At 30.8% G+C, this 15,297-nt stretch overlaps 1 protein-coding gene across 1 annotated transcript; it reads left to right on the top strand.

The window, feature by feature from the left end:
- Positions 1–421: 421 nt before the first annotated feature.
- LOC106475543 (chitobiosyldiphosphodolichol beta-mannosyltransferase-like) lies at positions 422–12,397 on the top strand. Its single transcript, XM_013936222.2, has 5 exons — positions 422–557; positions 975–1,085; positions 5,838–5,952; positions 6,804–6,879; positions 11,935–12,397. The coding sequence occupies exons 1-5, from the start codon at positions 467–469 to the stop codon at positions 12,073–12,075; spliced, it is 534 nt and encodes a 177-aa protein (XP_013791676.2). The 5' UTR covers positions 422–466; the 3' UTR covers positions 12,076–12,397.
- Positions 12,398–15,297: the final 2,900 nt, after the last annotated feature.

Here is a 15,297-nt window from a genome sequence, read left to right as displayed (position 1 = left end):
GATAGGAGATAGAGCTGAAGTGTTCAGTTTAGTGAAAATTTGGGTATTACATGAAACTTTTATCGAATTTTTAGAAATGAAATTATGTTTAGTTTAATCATTTTTTCCTAACAACAATAATACAAAAGCCAGCATTAGAGAACTGAGAGAGTTAAAAGCTAATGTTAAAATACGTAATTGAAGAATTAAATGTTTTGTAAAAATCGGAAAAATTTGGGTAATGGAAATCCCGTGGATTTACTGGACTCTTCTTGCATTACACACTTATATAATTTAAAGCAAAAACATCTTCGTTTTTTATAAGTTCTTGTTTAAATGAGACAGATGCAATACTTTACTATCTCAACAACATTTAATAATAGAAATCATTATATTTACCTTGCCAACAAATAGAACTATAAAGCTACATTTTACCATGTCAACAAAATGTAATAATAGAACCATACAAAGTATTATATTGTGAAGAATGATAACTTCTTGTTTTGTTTTTATAGATTATGAAATTAAGGCAGGAAAAGGCGAAAAGTTACTTCCAAAACTTGTCTGTGTAGTAACAGGTTAGTCAAATCCATTTGATTTTAGAAAATGTAATTGTGAAATTTAATTAGCATTAAATGATTTTTTTTTTTAAATAAAAGTTTTCATTGATCATATTAGAAGCCAATGATCTTTGTTTATAAGCAATTAATGATCTTTGTTTATATAAACGTCCTCTGAGATATTATTAGTAGGCAATTGTTTAAATACAGGATATCTAGGATCTTATTAACAACCAGATATCTTTGTTTAGATAAAGGATACCTGCAATAATAATAGCTATCAGTGATTTTTGTTTAGATAAAGGTTCTCCTAGATAATATTACCAGTCAGTGATCTTTGTTTAGAAAAAATTTGCTCTTTGATCATATCAGCATTTGCTGTTTTTGGTTTAGATTAATATTTAATGAGGAATGATTTACTTTTAATATATCTAGGTAAAGGTCCACTGAGGTCGTATTACCAGTCCTTAATTAAAGCAAAGAACTTCGTGTTTGTTGAATTTGTCACTCTTTGGTTGTCAGCTGAGGAGTATCCAGTACTTTTGGGTAACTGTGTTATTCTACTTTGTGTTGCCATTGTTTGTAGAGATTTACATTATAGTATATTGGAAATAACCCTCTTTCCACAGGAATCTTTTTCTGTGCATGTCGCAAGGTTTTAATGAGTTACATTCAAAATCTAATTAAACTACTTTCTTTTCATGATATACCAATAAATATAGCTTAAGAAAGTAGCTAATAATTCATATTTTAATAGTATATAAATTTTAAGTTCTTAATTTTATGATACAATATTTAAAAAATATCCTATTATGAGAACTGTGATATTTCATCTCTAGGCATCCTCTCTTCTCTAATTTATATACTACCCCTCCAAGAAGTAAAAATATAACTTAAATCACTCATTATAATGTTGTCATTGCTCAGGAAAAATCATAATTTTTATAGCCATCAATCTTATTTGGTTACAGAGCCATCAAATTGAAAACCAGACCCCTTCTGCTACACCCACCTGTCACATCCTCTATTTCAGAGACTGTCAATAGTTCTCTCAGACATTCAATAATATATTGTTTATAACCAAGAGAAAGCCAAGGTTTTACTCTATCATATAATGTATTATATTGTTTTCTGCACAGAGAATTGTCAGTTTTGCTTATCGATGAGCTTAGATGAATTTTTAACAGCTCTTGTCACATAGTTAGAAAGCCAGAAAAATTGTGATAGTTATGGGACATTGCCTACTTTTTGCTTGTTATTATTCTGTGTTCTTTGGTGCATTATTTAATTAAATGAAAAATTATTTAGTGCAATATTGCCATTAGTATGAAAAAGTAAAGTTGAATGTCATCAACAGTTGACAGCAAAAAGAAAGAAGACCCAGGAAAGTACATTATTTCTTATTTTTCATTTATAATCTTTATTTATCATTATAACATTAACTTAACTGTACAAATATGATCGTTTTAGGTTAGTTAAGGTTAGATTAGTTAAAATATAAATAATTATAATAAAAAAATTTTCATGAGGTATGTTTGCAAGTATCTTATGCATAATGTAAATTGATAGTATAATGTGAGCTGCACGCCCACCAGCTGATTTATGATTTATAATGGTGTGAAAAGTAGTTATACATGGTTTAATGGACAATAAAATTTAAGTATAAACAAATGTATACTGTTATGAGTTTAAAGCTATATAGGATGAAAAAATGTAGTTTCATGTTACAATTTGAAGTCATTCTAGAAAGAAGAAAAGGATAATTTAGAGTTACTTCTATATTGTTTGTTGGTTACAAGTTCAATCAGATTGACCAACCTTGTATAGAGTTAAGATAGTGAAAAGAATAGATAAAGTGTAAAGTTTTACTGAAAAAAAAAGATTGGAATTTATTTAGGAAGTTTTAGAGATTAGACAAATGAAGTTTGAGATTTTTGAGATGAAGAAAAGTATTTTTATTCTTAACGTGGAAATCACCATGCACTCGGACAGGTCTCAATCTTACCATCATCTTTTCAAAGTTTCAAGTAACTTTACACATGTACTAAGCAAAGATATTTCATTAAAAAACTGATTTTTTTTATGTATAAAAGACTTGCATTGTTTACTAAAGTCTAAAAGTCTGCCAAATTATGTGAAGATACACATACTATAGCTGTGGTATGGAAACTATAATGAGTACAGAATGGTTACGAAGTTGGTCAAATTGACCGATCTTGTAGTGAGAGGGTTTACTGAAATTCATATTGTTACAGATAGCTCACATAGTTAGATTATGTTTTTTGTTGGACCAGGGTTTTTGAAACAGAAATCTGCTCTGACATAAGTATCACCTCTTTTGTGATGACCTACAATTATCATGACAGGAATTTAACCTAACATAAATGTCATACATTTTGTATTGATTTAGGATTAATGTAATATAAATCTTGACTCGTGTAATTACCTTAGTGTCTTACTTTGTGTACTAACTTAGAATTATTGGGGAAAAAATCTGAACTAACATAAGTATCTAACATTATGTACTGACTTAACATTATTTTGCCATAAGTCAGAACCAGAGGTGGAAACTTGAGACCAGTCTCAAGAGAAAATTATGAGATCTTGGTCTTGACTGCTAAGGTCTCAATCTCAACATCATCTTTTCAAAGTTTCAAGTAACTTCACATGCTTATTTTGTTTTGTGAAAACAATCAGTCTTATGGCTGAATGATTTATCTTATGGGTAGTATTCTGGATCCAAACTATGGTTGTGTTTGGTTGTAAGATGATCATTCAGGATCAAAGAAGTGAAATTGCCTTAAAGAATATTGATATTACCTTGAAAGAAGAAGATAATCTTTCTGATGCAGAACCAGTTAAAAGGGTAGCCAGCAGCACTGTTGTATGACAGTCTGATCAAAGTGAACATACCCAGCTTCCACAGAAAGGCACTCTTTGAGTTCTTTATGCATCACATGCAAAGCATTGATGACATTATTCCATTCTCTTGTTTTATAGACTTCCATCATTATTAGGAGAACAAAATCTTTGGAGAAATTTAAAAGAAAATTCGCTCTCTTCTAAATGTTGTCCACTGTACCAGAAAATATTCTGCATTCCTTCAACATAAGTAGAAAGGGCCTTCAACCATGATGGGGGAGCTGTTTATAAGACCACAATGAGCAAAAAAATGTCACCTGAACTTGTCTTGTGTTTAGTATTTTTAAGATGTAACAACCACCTGCAAAGGCAACTCTCAAATTTGATAACGTGCAAACAAATAAAAAAAGAGTGTTAATGCTTTAAATTGCATGGTGTAAGTCAATATTTATTTGACATGTATACCATATTTAATTATTCATTATTGATAATTAACATTTAACAACAATTCAATAAGAATAAGAATCTTGTCTTTAGCAAATGTTTGTTGTCCATTGATCTACAGTCACCTGTTAGTGTTGAAATTAACTTTGCTTTAAATTATCCAAATAGAAATATATGAATTTGACACCCACATCAAAAATTATATTTAATTCTTGCTAAGTATCAACTGAATGGCCATTAAAAATATAATTCTTTTCCAGTTTCATTTAAATTATATTTTCTTATTTAAACATAATTGAAAATGGGTTTCATTGTTGTTAAATATCCACTGAATGTCAATAACGATTATTTAAATGCAAAATGCACATGTGTAATTCCATGTCAATTAAATATCTATGCCATACAATTTAAAGCATTGCCAAAATAATTTTTTAACATTTCTTTGTGGTGTGTATTCCTAAGTAGACTGAGTAGAATGATAAAAAAAAAGCTATACCAATTCTTGAAGTTCTTGTTTTTGATGTTTATATGGTTAATTATTTATAGTGGGCAACTTAGAACCATGTATACTAACTGATAGATATATTTATGACAGAAAATGGTTGTTTCATAACCAGCATGAGAGGCTTTATTGGGTATTAGTCTTGCAAGTAAAATATTAATTATACATGCTATTCTAAATTTTAGTCTTGGTCTTGACATTTCAGGTCAGGTCTTGGCATGTCAAGGTTTTGGGTTTGGTCTTGACATCATCTCTAGTCTAAACTAACATAACTGCCTAAGTATCGTACATTTTGTACTGAATTAGGATTATTGTGATATAAAACTGAACTAATTTAAATACCTAAGTATGTTACATCCATATAAATATAATAGTACTGTCTATTGTTTGTCCATTTAACTACTTTGCAGGATGTGTTCATTAGGTCCATGTGGAGGTACATGGACGTTTTGGCATTTTCTACCACGATTTTGCCTCCTGGTGATGGATATTCACCAAATTTGGCATGAAGGTTTGTTGGGTCCATGTGGAGGTACATACAAATTTTGTGTTTTACAGTTTTTATGGACGTTTTTGCATTTTCTACCACAATTTTACCTCCTGGTGATGGATATTCACCAAATTTGGCATGAAGGTTTGTTGGGTCCATGTGGAGGTACATACAGATTTTCAGTTTTGCAGTTTTTATGGACGTTTTTGCATTTTCTACCACAATTTTACCTCCTGGTGATGGATATTCACCAAATTTGGCATAAAGGTTTGTTGGGTACATACAAATGTGGAGGTACATACAAATTTTAAAGTTTTTGCAGTTTTTATGGACGTTTTGGCATTTTCTACCACAATTTTGCCTCCTGGTGATGGATATTCACCAAATTTGGCATGAAGGTTTGTTGGGTCCATGTGGAGGTACATACAAAGTTTGTGTTTTGCATTTTTTACAGTTACTTCATGCTCTTCTAACCTGGCCACTTTAAAAGTTGTTTTAAATGACAGTCCTAAGCCTGCTATGGGGAGGTGGAGTTTTCTAATTATCTTATTCCATGTTGTTGATTGATCTAGTTACATATAAGGGAAGCAACTTTTTTAATTAGCTTCTGTACGGGGGACGGGTACTCCAGCTAGTTGTGTAATGAATTAATTAGGTAATTACACTAGTTCCTGGTTATGTCACAATGTTAGGTACTTAGATAATGATGTTATTTAAGGTTTATACCACAATAATCCTAAGTCAGTACAACTAGTAAGATACTTAGGTAATTACACTAGTTCCTGGTTATGTCACAATGTTAGGTACTTAGATAATTATGTTATTTAAGGTTTATACCACAATAATCCTAAGTCAGTACAACTAGTAAGATACTTAAGTAATTACACTAGTTCCTGGTTATGTCACAATGGTAGGTACTTAGATAATTATGTTATTTAAGGTTTATACCACAATAATCTTATTGTGACATAAATCTGAATTGATATAATTCTTTTTTCAGCTAGTGCTGACTTGGGAGTTAGCCTTCACTTCTCCTCTAGTGGATTAGACCTTCCTATGAAAGTGGTAGACATGTTTAGTTGTGGACTTCCTGTCTGTGCTCTCGCTTACAGTTGGTAAGTTCATATTTGAAGCTCAGAACTATCACATACAATTAATAGGTTTATATTGGAACTTTGATTTTCTTCTATGTTTTTAGAAAAATATCTATTCTTTAATGATACTGTTTCCTGGAACTGTTGTTTCTAACTATACATGTTTGTAAATGTTTTTATTTATCTGAAGCTTTTTTACTTTGTGAGGTAGACTGTTGATAGGTTGTTTCCTTTAGATGCATTAATAACATGTAATACAAGGATCTAATGTACACACTTGTGTCTATTGGGTACCTATAAGTCTTATGTACACACAGACTAGTGTATGTAAAGTACGTATAAGATAAGGCTGATATATCACACACACACATTAGTGTCTATTATATAGAAATATGGCAAGGTTCAAGTACCACAGACAATTATACAAACAATTCTATATCATATGTCATGTGTTAAAGAATTCCTTTAGCCTATTAATTTTATTATTGTATCAAACATTTCTATCTTGGAGTAAAGTCTTGAAGAAATTGTTTGTTAGAAGATTGATTATGGACCTCAACAGTCTTGGAAGCATTGAATCAGTGGGCAACAACATGTTGGATATGTTCTATAAACTGTTCTCAGGTGTCTCTGGATGAGAATCCATGGATGCTGAAGTTTTGGCTAATTCCCATAAACTGTCTTCAGGTTGGATACAGAATTTGTTGAAATAATGTTAACTACCTTATCTCTCATCCAGATGATTCATTACTTCCAAGACTAATGGAGTCTAAAACAATCTTCTCTCATCATATAAATACAGCCTAAGTCATCTGTAAATAGTTTAGTATTATTTGTTCATTATTATAACATTTCTCTATCCTGTTGTCAAGTCTTGAAGAACTTGTTCATCACAATGAGAATGGTCTGGTGTTTAAAGACAGCCAAGAATTGAGTCAACAGTTGCAGGTATTTGATTTGATTTTGTTGGTTTTAAACTACACATAACTGGAGTTATTTTCCATTGTTAAACCATACTTTAGACTATTTTCCCAGTATTATAACACATATAACTAGAGTATTTTACCAGTATTAAACCACACATGATGGAACATTTCCTCAGTATTAAACTACACATGCTTGGAGTATTTTTCCAGTATTAAACCACACATGACTGGTATTTGTTTCCAATATTAAATCACACATGACTGTAATATTTTTCCAGTATTAAGCCACACATGCAGGACTCCCAGATGTCCTAAAAATCCTAAAATTTATTCAGATTTCCCAAATATCCTGAAAATGGTCGCAGCACCCTAAAAATCGTAAAATAAAAACTTGATTCTAGCTTTGATATGAAACTGATTTTTTTTTACTTTTTATTAATGGAAAGAAGTAGTACATGTGTTAAATAAATATAAAAAGAACATATACAAAACTATTCAGTTTTTATTTATTTATTTAACCCTCTCGCTATGTGTCTTCCTATGGTCAGGGTTCAAAGAGCATGTCATCACATATGTAGACTTACATTCAAAATTTTATTAACTACTATTTTATGAATGTATGTCAATAAGTTTGGTATCAAAGTGTAGATTAAGAATCAAATTTTAGTATTATACATTATTTAATTTCTTAATTTAAAAGTAAATATTAAAAGCAAATGCCTAAATATCGATTTTTGCGTGTCACGTGGTATGTTGAATGCAGCTTTGGTTCAAATTAGATATTTATGATGTCCAAATACAAAGTCTAGTATCTTACAAATTAAGAACTCAAATTACCAATAATGCAAACTAGAACATAATATAAGAACCTCTTTTTCTATTTGCCGAGATATCAATGACTTTATATATTGTCATTAACCAACAGTCTTGTTTCTGACTGGAAAAATAGCATTTGCTCTAAATGTTGCCAAGTTAATAAATGATTACCATAGTTTTTAAAGGTGGTTATTTTTCTCTAAAAGTCTAATTACAAAATACTGGTCCACTAAAACAAAGCCAAGACAGGTCACTTTGTAAAGGCCAGTTTTTTACTATTGAATATGGTTACATGAGTGAATGTGTGCTGCATCATTGCAACTTCTGTATGTTAGTCAGACACAGCTGAAAGATCAATAAAATAAAAATAATAAATATATATAGATGTATGCTTTTATGAGAATTAATCTAATTTGACTAAACATTTGTAGTTTCTTGTTATAATTTGTAGCAATTCTGGAATGAAAAAAGCATAATCTACATTTATTTCCTAATTTGTTATGGTGGTTACAAGGTCGGTCAAATCAACCAAACCCATACAGAGATACAATAGTGAAAATAACAGATAAAATATAATGTTTTTCTAAACAAAAACGTTTTATAATTATCTGAAGGTTATTTGGTGGTTAAAAATATTTCACATATAAAATGTTTAACATTTTCTGATGCATAAAAGTATTTTTAATTGTAAAATCAAAATTACTATGCATGCTGGACAGTCAACATTTGAAAAGAAAAATGCACAAGCAAATATTAAACTTAATAAAAGAATCTGATATCTTGTATATGAAAGCCTGCATATGACTGAAGTATTTTTCCAGTATTAAACTAAATATAACTGGAGTAGTTTCCCAGTACTAAATTACACATGACTGGAGTAGTTTCCCAGTACTAAATTACACAGTAATTTAGTACTGGGAAACTACTACATGACTGGAGTAGTTTCCCAGTATTAAACTACATATAGCTGGAGTAGTTTCCCAGTACTAAATTACACATAACTGGAGTATTTTTCCGGTATTCAATTACATATAACTGGAGTAGTTTCCCAGTACTAAATTACACATGACTGGAGTATTTTTCCAGTATTAAACTATATATAACTGGAGTAGTTTCCCAGTACTAAATTACACATGACTGGAGTAGTTTCCCAGTACTAAATTACACATAACTGGAGTATTTTTCCAGTATTAAACTACATATAACTGGAGTAGTTTCCCAGTACTAAATTACACATAACTGGAGTATTTTTCCAGTATTAAACTACATATAACTGGAGTAGTTTCCCAGTACTAAATTACACATAACTGGAGTATTTTTCCAGTATTAAACTACATATAACTGGAGTAGTTTCCCAGTACTAAATTCATAGGTGGGTGGAGTACAGTATGAATTAAACATGTTTACATAATGTTTTTTTTGTTATCAACAGTTTACATGTTTAACATACTTAAGGTAAATCATCATAATGTCTAATGCTTGTAAATGTTTAATCAATATTGCCTTGTAGAAGAGTTGTTTATATTGTAGGCATCATATTCCCCTGTAATGCAGTATTTTGTCAAGTCTTCATTTGATGTAAAGTACATTGAAAGTATAAAAATGATATGGAAACACTTTCTGAATACTTGACAGGAAAACTATTTTATATATAATTGTATTATTAAAATTATAACATTCATATAACATGGTTTATATGAGTAATGAAAGTATAATCATTTGTAATGGTGTTAATGGAAGTTTAACAGGGCTCTTAATAGTGTTAATGGAATTATAACATGGTTTGTAACAGTAGTAATGAAAGTATAATATGGTTTATTATAGAGATTGAAAATATAATGGTTTGTATTGATGGTAATGATAGCGTAACATGGTTTGTAAGAGAGATAATTAAAGCTTAAAATGACTATTAATGGTGATAATGAAAGTATAGTATAGTTTGTAATACTATTAATGAACGTATGAAAATGTGTTATCACTAACTACAAAAGGCTTATTCTCTTTGTTACCTTGTCATGAATACTCTCACGCTCCTTTTTTTGTTAATGCTAAAAATACATTTCATCGCTTAGCAACAAAACTATCACATCCAAAATGCATGGTGTTTATGTTGAATGTTCAATATTCATATTGATTTGTTAGAAAGGTTTGTTTTTTTATTTTTTTAATTTTGTTTATAAGTTTGGTGTTATAATAGTTTAAGTTGGAAGTTTTATGACATTGAGTTGTAGCCAAAAGCAAAATAAAATTTACCAAGTAGTGTTTCAGCTCAGCTTTATGTTATGTTTATGTATTAGGCCTAATGCTTAAATTAGACTACAAATAGGCCTACTTATTAGAGTCAGTGTTTAAACGTTTTAAGTGGGGGAATAAATTTTAATTAATAAGTATTACCTACTTGGCCTTAAAACATAAAGCAAAATAAAATTTACCAAGTAGTGTTTCAGCTCAGCCTTATTTTATGTTTATGTATTAGGCCTAATGCTTAAATTAGACTACAAATAGGCCTACTTATTAGAGTCAGTGTTTAAACGTTTTAAGTGGGGAATAAATTTTAATTAATAAGTATTACCTACTTGGCCTTAAAACATAAAGCAAAATAAACCTTTGGACATTCGAGAGAGTTGAAAATTTGTGTCAGAATGTCCGCACTGTTTTCTAATTCCTGACCTAGAATACAGTGAAAAGGCTCAAGAGTGCTATTCAAGTCTCTTTCAGAGTGCACACATACTTTTGTTTGTGATAACATTTAATTTTCTGTGTAGTTTTCACTAAAAATGTGGTAATTAAAGAATTACTTTGAGACTGATGAAATAAGTGAAGAGTAGGTGCATTTTGGAGGTACAGACAAAATCGTTTTAGTTAAATTCTATAATTTTCATTAATCATTCAACAATGGTTTCCCATAATTTTTGATGTTTTTTATACTAGTGGTGTTAATAAAAGTATATCATGGTTTGTAAGAGAGGTAATGAAAGTATAACATTTTGTAAGTGGTAATGAAAGTATAACATTTTGTAAGTGGTAATGAAAGTATAACATGGTTTGTAATGGTGGTAATGCAAGTGTTACATCGTTTATAATGGTGGTAATGAAAGTAATACATGGGTTGTAATGGTGGTAATGAAAGTGTTACATGTTCTTTAATGGTGGTAATGAAAGTGTTACATGGTCTATAATGGTGGTAATGAAAGTATAACATGGTTTATAATGGTGGTAATGAAAGTATTACATGGTTTGTAATGCTGGGAAGGAATTTATAATATGATTTATAATGGTGGTAATGAAAGTATAACATGGTTTGTAATGGTGGTAATGAAAGTGTTACATGGTTTGTAAAGCTGGGAAGGAATTTATAACATGATTTATAATGGTGGTAATGAAAGTATAACATGGTTTGTAATGGTGGTAATGAAAGTGTTACATGGTTTGTAAAGCTGGGAATGAAAGTATTACATGGTTTGTAATGGTGGTAATGAAAGTATTACATGGTTTATAATGGTGGTAATGAAAGTATTACATGGTTTATAATGGTGGTAATGAATCTATTATGTGGTTTGTAATATTGGAAATGAAATTAGTATTAATTACCAATTAGAGCAAGCTGTACTTAGAGTAAAACTAAAAAAACAACCTGAGAATAAGTATACCTAATTAAATATTAGAATGCATTTTTCATCAGTCGTGTACCCTCACTCTATAAAGAGTTAGAATGGTAAGGAAAGTGTAACATGGTTTATAAAAGTATTAATAAAAGTGTAAACCATGATGTAACAGTGCTAATGAAAGTATAAAACAATAAATTAATAGAGATAATCATGGTGATGTGTGTTATTGAAAGTGTTACACTTTATAACAGTGGTTATGAAAGTGAAAAAACATGATGTAGCAGTGTCAATGAAAGTGTAAAACCATGATGTAACAGTGCTAATTGAAAGTATAAAACAATAAATTGATAGAGATAATCATGGTGATGTGTGTTATTGAAAGTGTTACACTTTATAACAGTGGTTATGAAAGTGAAAAAACATGATGTAGCAGTGTCAATGAAAGTGTAAAACCATGATGTAACAGCGTAATATAATAGTGTATGGAAGTTTGTTAAAACATTTAACTATAGATTCAGACCATAAGATTAGGCTTTTATATTGTCCACTGTGCATTTAGTTGTAGAAATAATGAAATAGGTGTGGTGAGATAGATTGTAATAGTCCAATAAAATGTAATTGATATGATAAGATTTTATTTTTTTTCCATCTAGATGCTGTTTGAAGTTTTTCCAAAACAAACAACTAAGCTTGACCAAATGCGGGAAAAATTGAAATCATTTCAACAAACAACCTGGGATCAGACTTGGGTTTGTCATGCGAAACAAACATTTCTATCGTATCATCGGTCGTGATTTTGTCGATTGGAAGATAAGATATGATTGTGTAACTTAAATAATGAAGCTTAGCTTTCCAAGCCAAGATACTGCATTATACAGTTGTTCTTATTATGATATGATTATGTGAGTTAACACAAAACATAAAGATTAGCTTTCCAAGACAAGATGCTATGTTGTGCAGTTGTTCTCATTATGATATGATTGTGTGAGTTAACACAAAATATAAAGATTAGCTTTCCAAGGCAAGATGCTATGTTGTGCAGTTGTTCTCATTATGATATGATTGTGTAATGTGAAAGAAAATATAAAGGTGTACCAGGTACAGAAGTAAACAAGATCTAGTTATGATGTTTTAACAAAGTTAAAAAAATTGTTCCAGGTTCAGAAGCCAAAAATTTGTATCGATAATTCTTTAACATAGTAATACAAGTTCTACCAGGTTTAGATTCCTACATTATGTTTTCATAACGTTTGAATACAGTAAATCAAGCTGTACCAGCTTTAGAAGCAAACAATATATATACATAATATTTTGAAATATTTAAACAAGTACCAGATTTAAAATCCAACAAGATGTATTCATAATGTTTTAAGACAGTAAAATAAGTTATACCATGTTTAGAATACAAAAATGTGCATGCATAGTGTTCTGAAATAGTTAAATGAATTGTAACAGGTTGAGACGTATTTAAGCTCAGTAAGGCAAGTCGTAATTGGCTGGTTGGTTGGACTTTTATGATGCAAAGCTTTAAGGCTGTCTGTGCCAAACAGTAGTATGAGAAAGAAAGAAAAATCACAAAGAAGCGTAAAATATGAAAATGCAGAAAATATAAAATAGACTAAAATGAATCGAGTATATGTTCCTGTTGAAAAAGGTTAAAAAAATGAAACAGAATTAAAGTGGCTGATGGTATGCAAAAAATTAAGAACGTGATCAATCTGGGCACTGTCATTATTGCCAATGACACACTCGATGTCAGGGGTAAACTCTGAGATAAAACAGGTTGAAAATGGTGCTGATGCTGGCAGTCATAGTGATGATACAAAAGTGAAACATGGACAATTGTGACTCGAGTGTCGCAAAGGACACACGTTGGCGGATCAGGCCCTCGTAAAAGAAAATGATGAGTTATGAAACTATGGCTAGTGTGTAGTCGAGACAATACAACTTCCTTCCTCAGGTTCTTATAGAAACTAGATGGGAATTCCACATGAGAGACAGGCAGGGCTTTGATAATGCCAGAACAGATGGATTTAGCTGCAGTGTCAGCAGTCTTGTTCTCACAAATACTGACGTGACAAAGAGAAGTAGGCCAGTCGTTTCCAAGCAAACCAATACATGTAGTACAATTAGTGTACTATCTAGCTTCTATGTGATCCAGTTCAAGTGAAATTTCCTACAACTCGGCTGTGAATACAGAATCTATAGCAGGGAACTTATGAGCAACCACCGAGCCAGAGTCACCAGATTTTGAACCATCCATAGAAACAGAAGAATGGTTTTGAAAGATGTTCAGCAAGCAGAAGATGTACTTCCAATTGGGAATGAAGAAAGGTCACAAGTGGGGATGGCAACAAGCCATGGTGGAATGGGATGATCATTGGACTCCAATGTCAGAACCAATTCAGTCAACTGCACATGGATACAATGGCCAAATGGAGGAATGTCAGACCATTTATTGCCAAAAAGTACAGCCCACTAAAGCATGAAGACACAATGCCAGGTGGGATGTTGTGGTAAGAATCAGAGCTTTGCAGTATATGGCAAGGAAATTTTTGAGGTGAAGCAGAGGTTCATAGGATTCAGTGTACAAACTGGACCAGAGAAATACAGAAAGCCCAAGTGCGGAGTTGAAGCCCCTGATGATGTACTGAGTCCAACATCTTCAAGGCAGAGTTCATCTTTGATCAGATGAGGGCACAATAGATCTTCAGCATAGAAGATCTATCTGCTCCCCATAAAGTGGAAGAGAGGATGTTCATTGGATGACGTTGTAACGTCGAAACATGTAGAGTCATCAACTTTTTTGAAGGCCATAGATAGGCCTAAATAAAATATTTTTAATTGTGTACCAGTTTAACGTTGAATACTATTTATGATTTTAACTTTATACACAAGCACCAAAATAGTATAAGTTATACCGTTTTTAGAAGCCAACAATATGTATTCTTAACGTTTTAACGGAGTACAATGTGTTATAATACATTTAGAATTTTACAGTATACATTCATAATGTTTTAACACATTGAAAAAAGTTGCTCCAGGCTTAATAGTATGTTTTGATATTGTTTTAATACAATAAAACAAGTTGTACTACGTTCAGAATCATACAGTTTCTATACATAGTATTTTAACAAGTTGTTAAACGTTTAGAATCGTACAGTATGTATTCATAATTTTTATGAACAGTAAAAAAGTTTACCGCGTTTAGAATTAAACAAACATACCTGTAATGATTTAACACAGTAAAAACGTTTTACCAATTTTAGAAGCCAACAAACTGTATTCATAATGTTTTAAGACAGTACAACAGATTTGTACAACTGTTAGAATAACAAAATGAAACAAGTTCTACCATGTATATAAGCAAAAATGTGCAATTATGTAGTTTTAACACATTAAAACAAGTTGCACCATGTTGAAAATCTAACAAGATGTATTCATAATATTATAACACAGTAAAATAAAGTTCTACCAAGTTTATAAGCCGACAATATGTATTAATAATATAACATTGAACGAAGTTATACCAAATTTAGAATCTTAAAAATATCTATTCAAAACTTTTACAGCAATGTTATTATAACAAACTGCTTCAGGATGTATTCGTAACGTTTTAAAACAATAAAACAAGTTTATCCAGACTTGCTATCCAACAAGATATTCATTGTTTTAACACAGTGAAGGAAATTGTTCCAGGTAAAGAAGCCAACGAGATGTATTCATAGTGTTTTAGCACATAAAAAAAAGTTGTACCAGGTTTAGAATCGAACAATACGTATTCATAATGTCTCAACACAGTAAAACAAATTCTTCCGGGTAGAGAAGCCAACGAGATGTATTCTTAATGTTTTAGCACATAAAAAAAAAGTTGTACCAGGTTTAGAATCGAACAATACGTATTCATAATGTCTCAACACAGTAAAACAAATTCTTCCAGAATTACAATCCAACAGTATGTATTCATGGTTTTTAACAGAGGAAAATAAGTTGTACCAAATACACAATCCTACAGT

The sequence above is a fragment of the Limulus polyphemus genome, unplaced genomic scaffold (genome assembly GCF_000517525.1).
Source record: "Limulus polyphemus unplaced genomic scaffold, Limulus_polyphemus-2.1.2 Scaffold8777, whole genome shotgun sequence".
NCBI classification, from domain to species: Eukaryota; Metazoa; Arthropoda; class Merostomata; order Xiphosura; family Limulidae; genus Limulus; species Limulus polyphemus.
The sequence above is the reverse complement of the archived record's forward strand: the minus strand, read 5'-3'. Positions and strand labels throughout refer to the sequence as shown.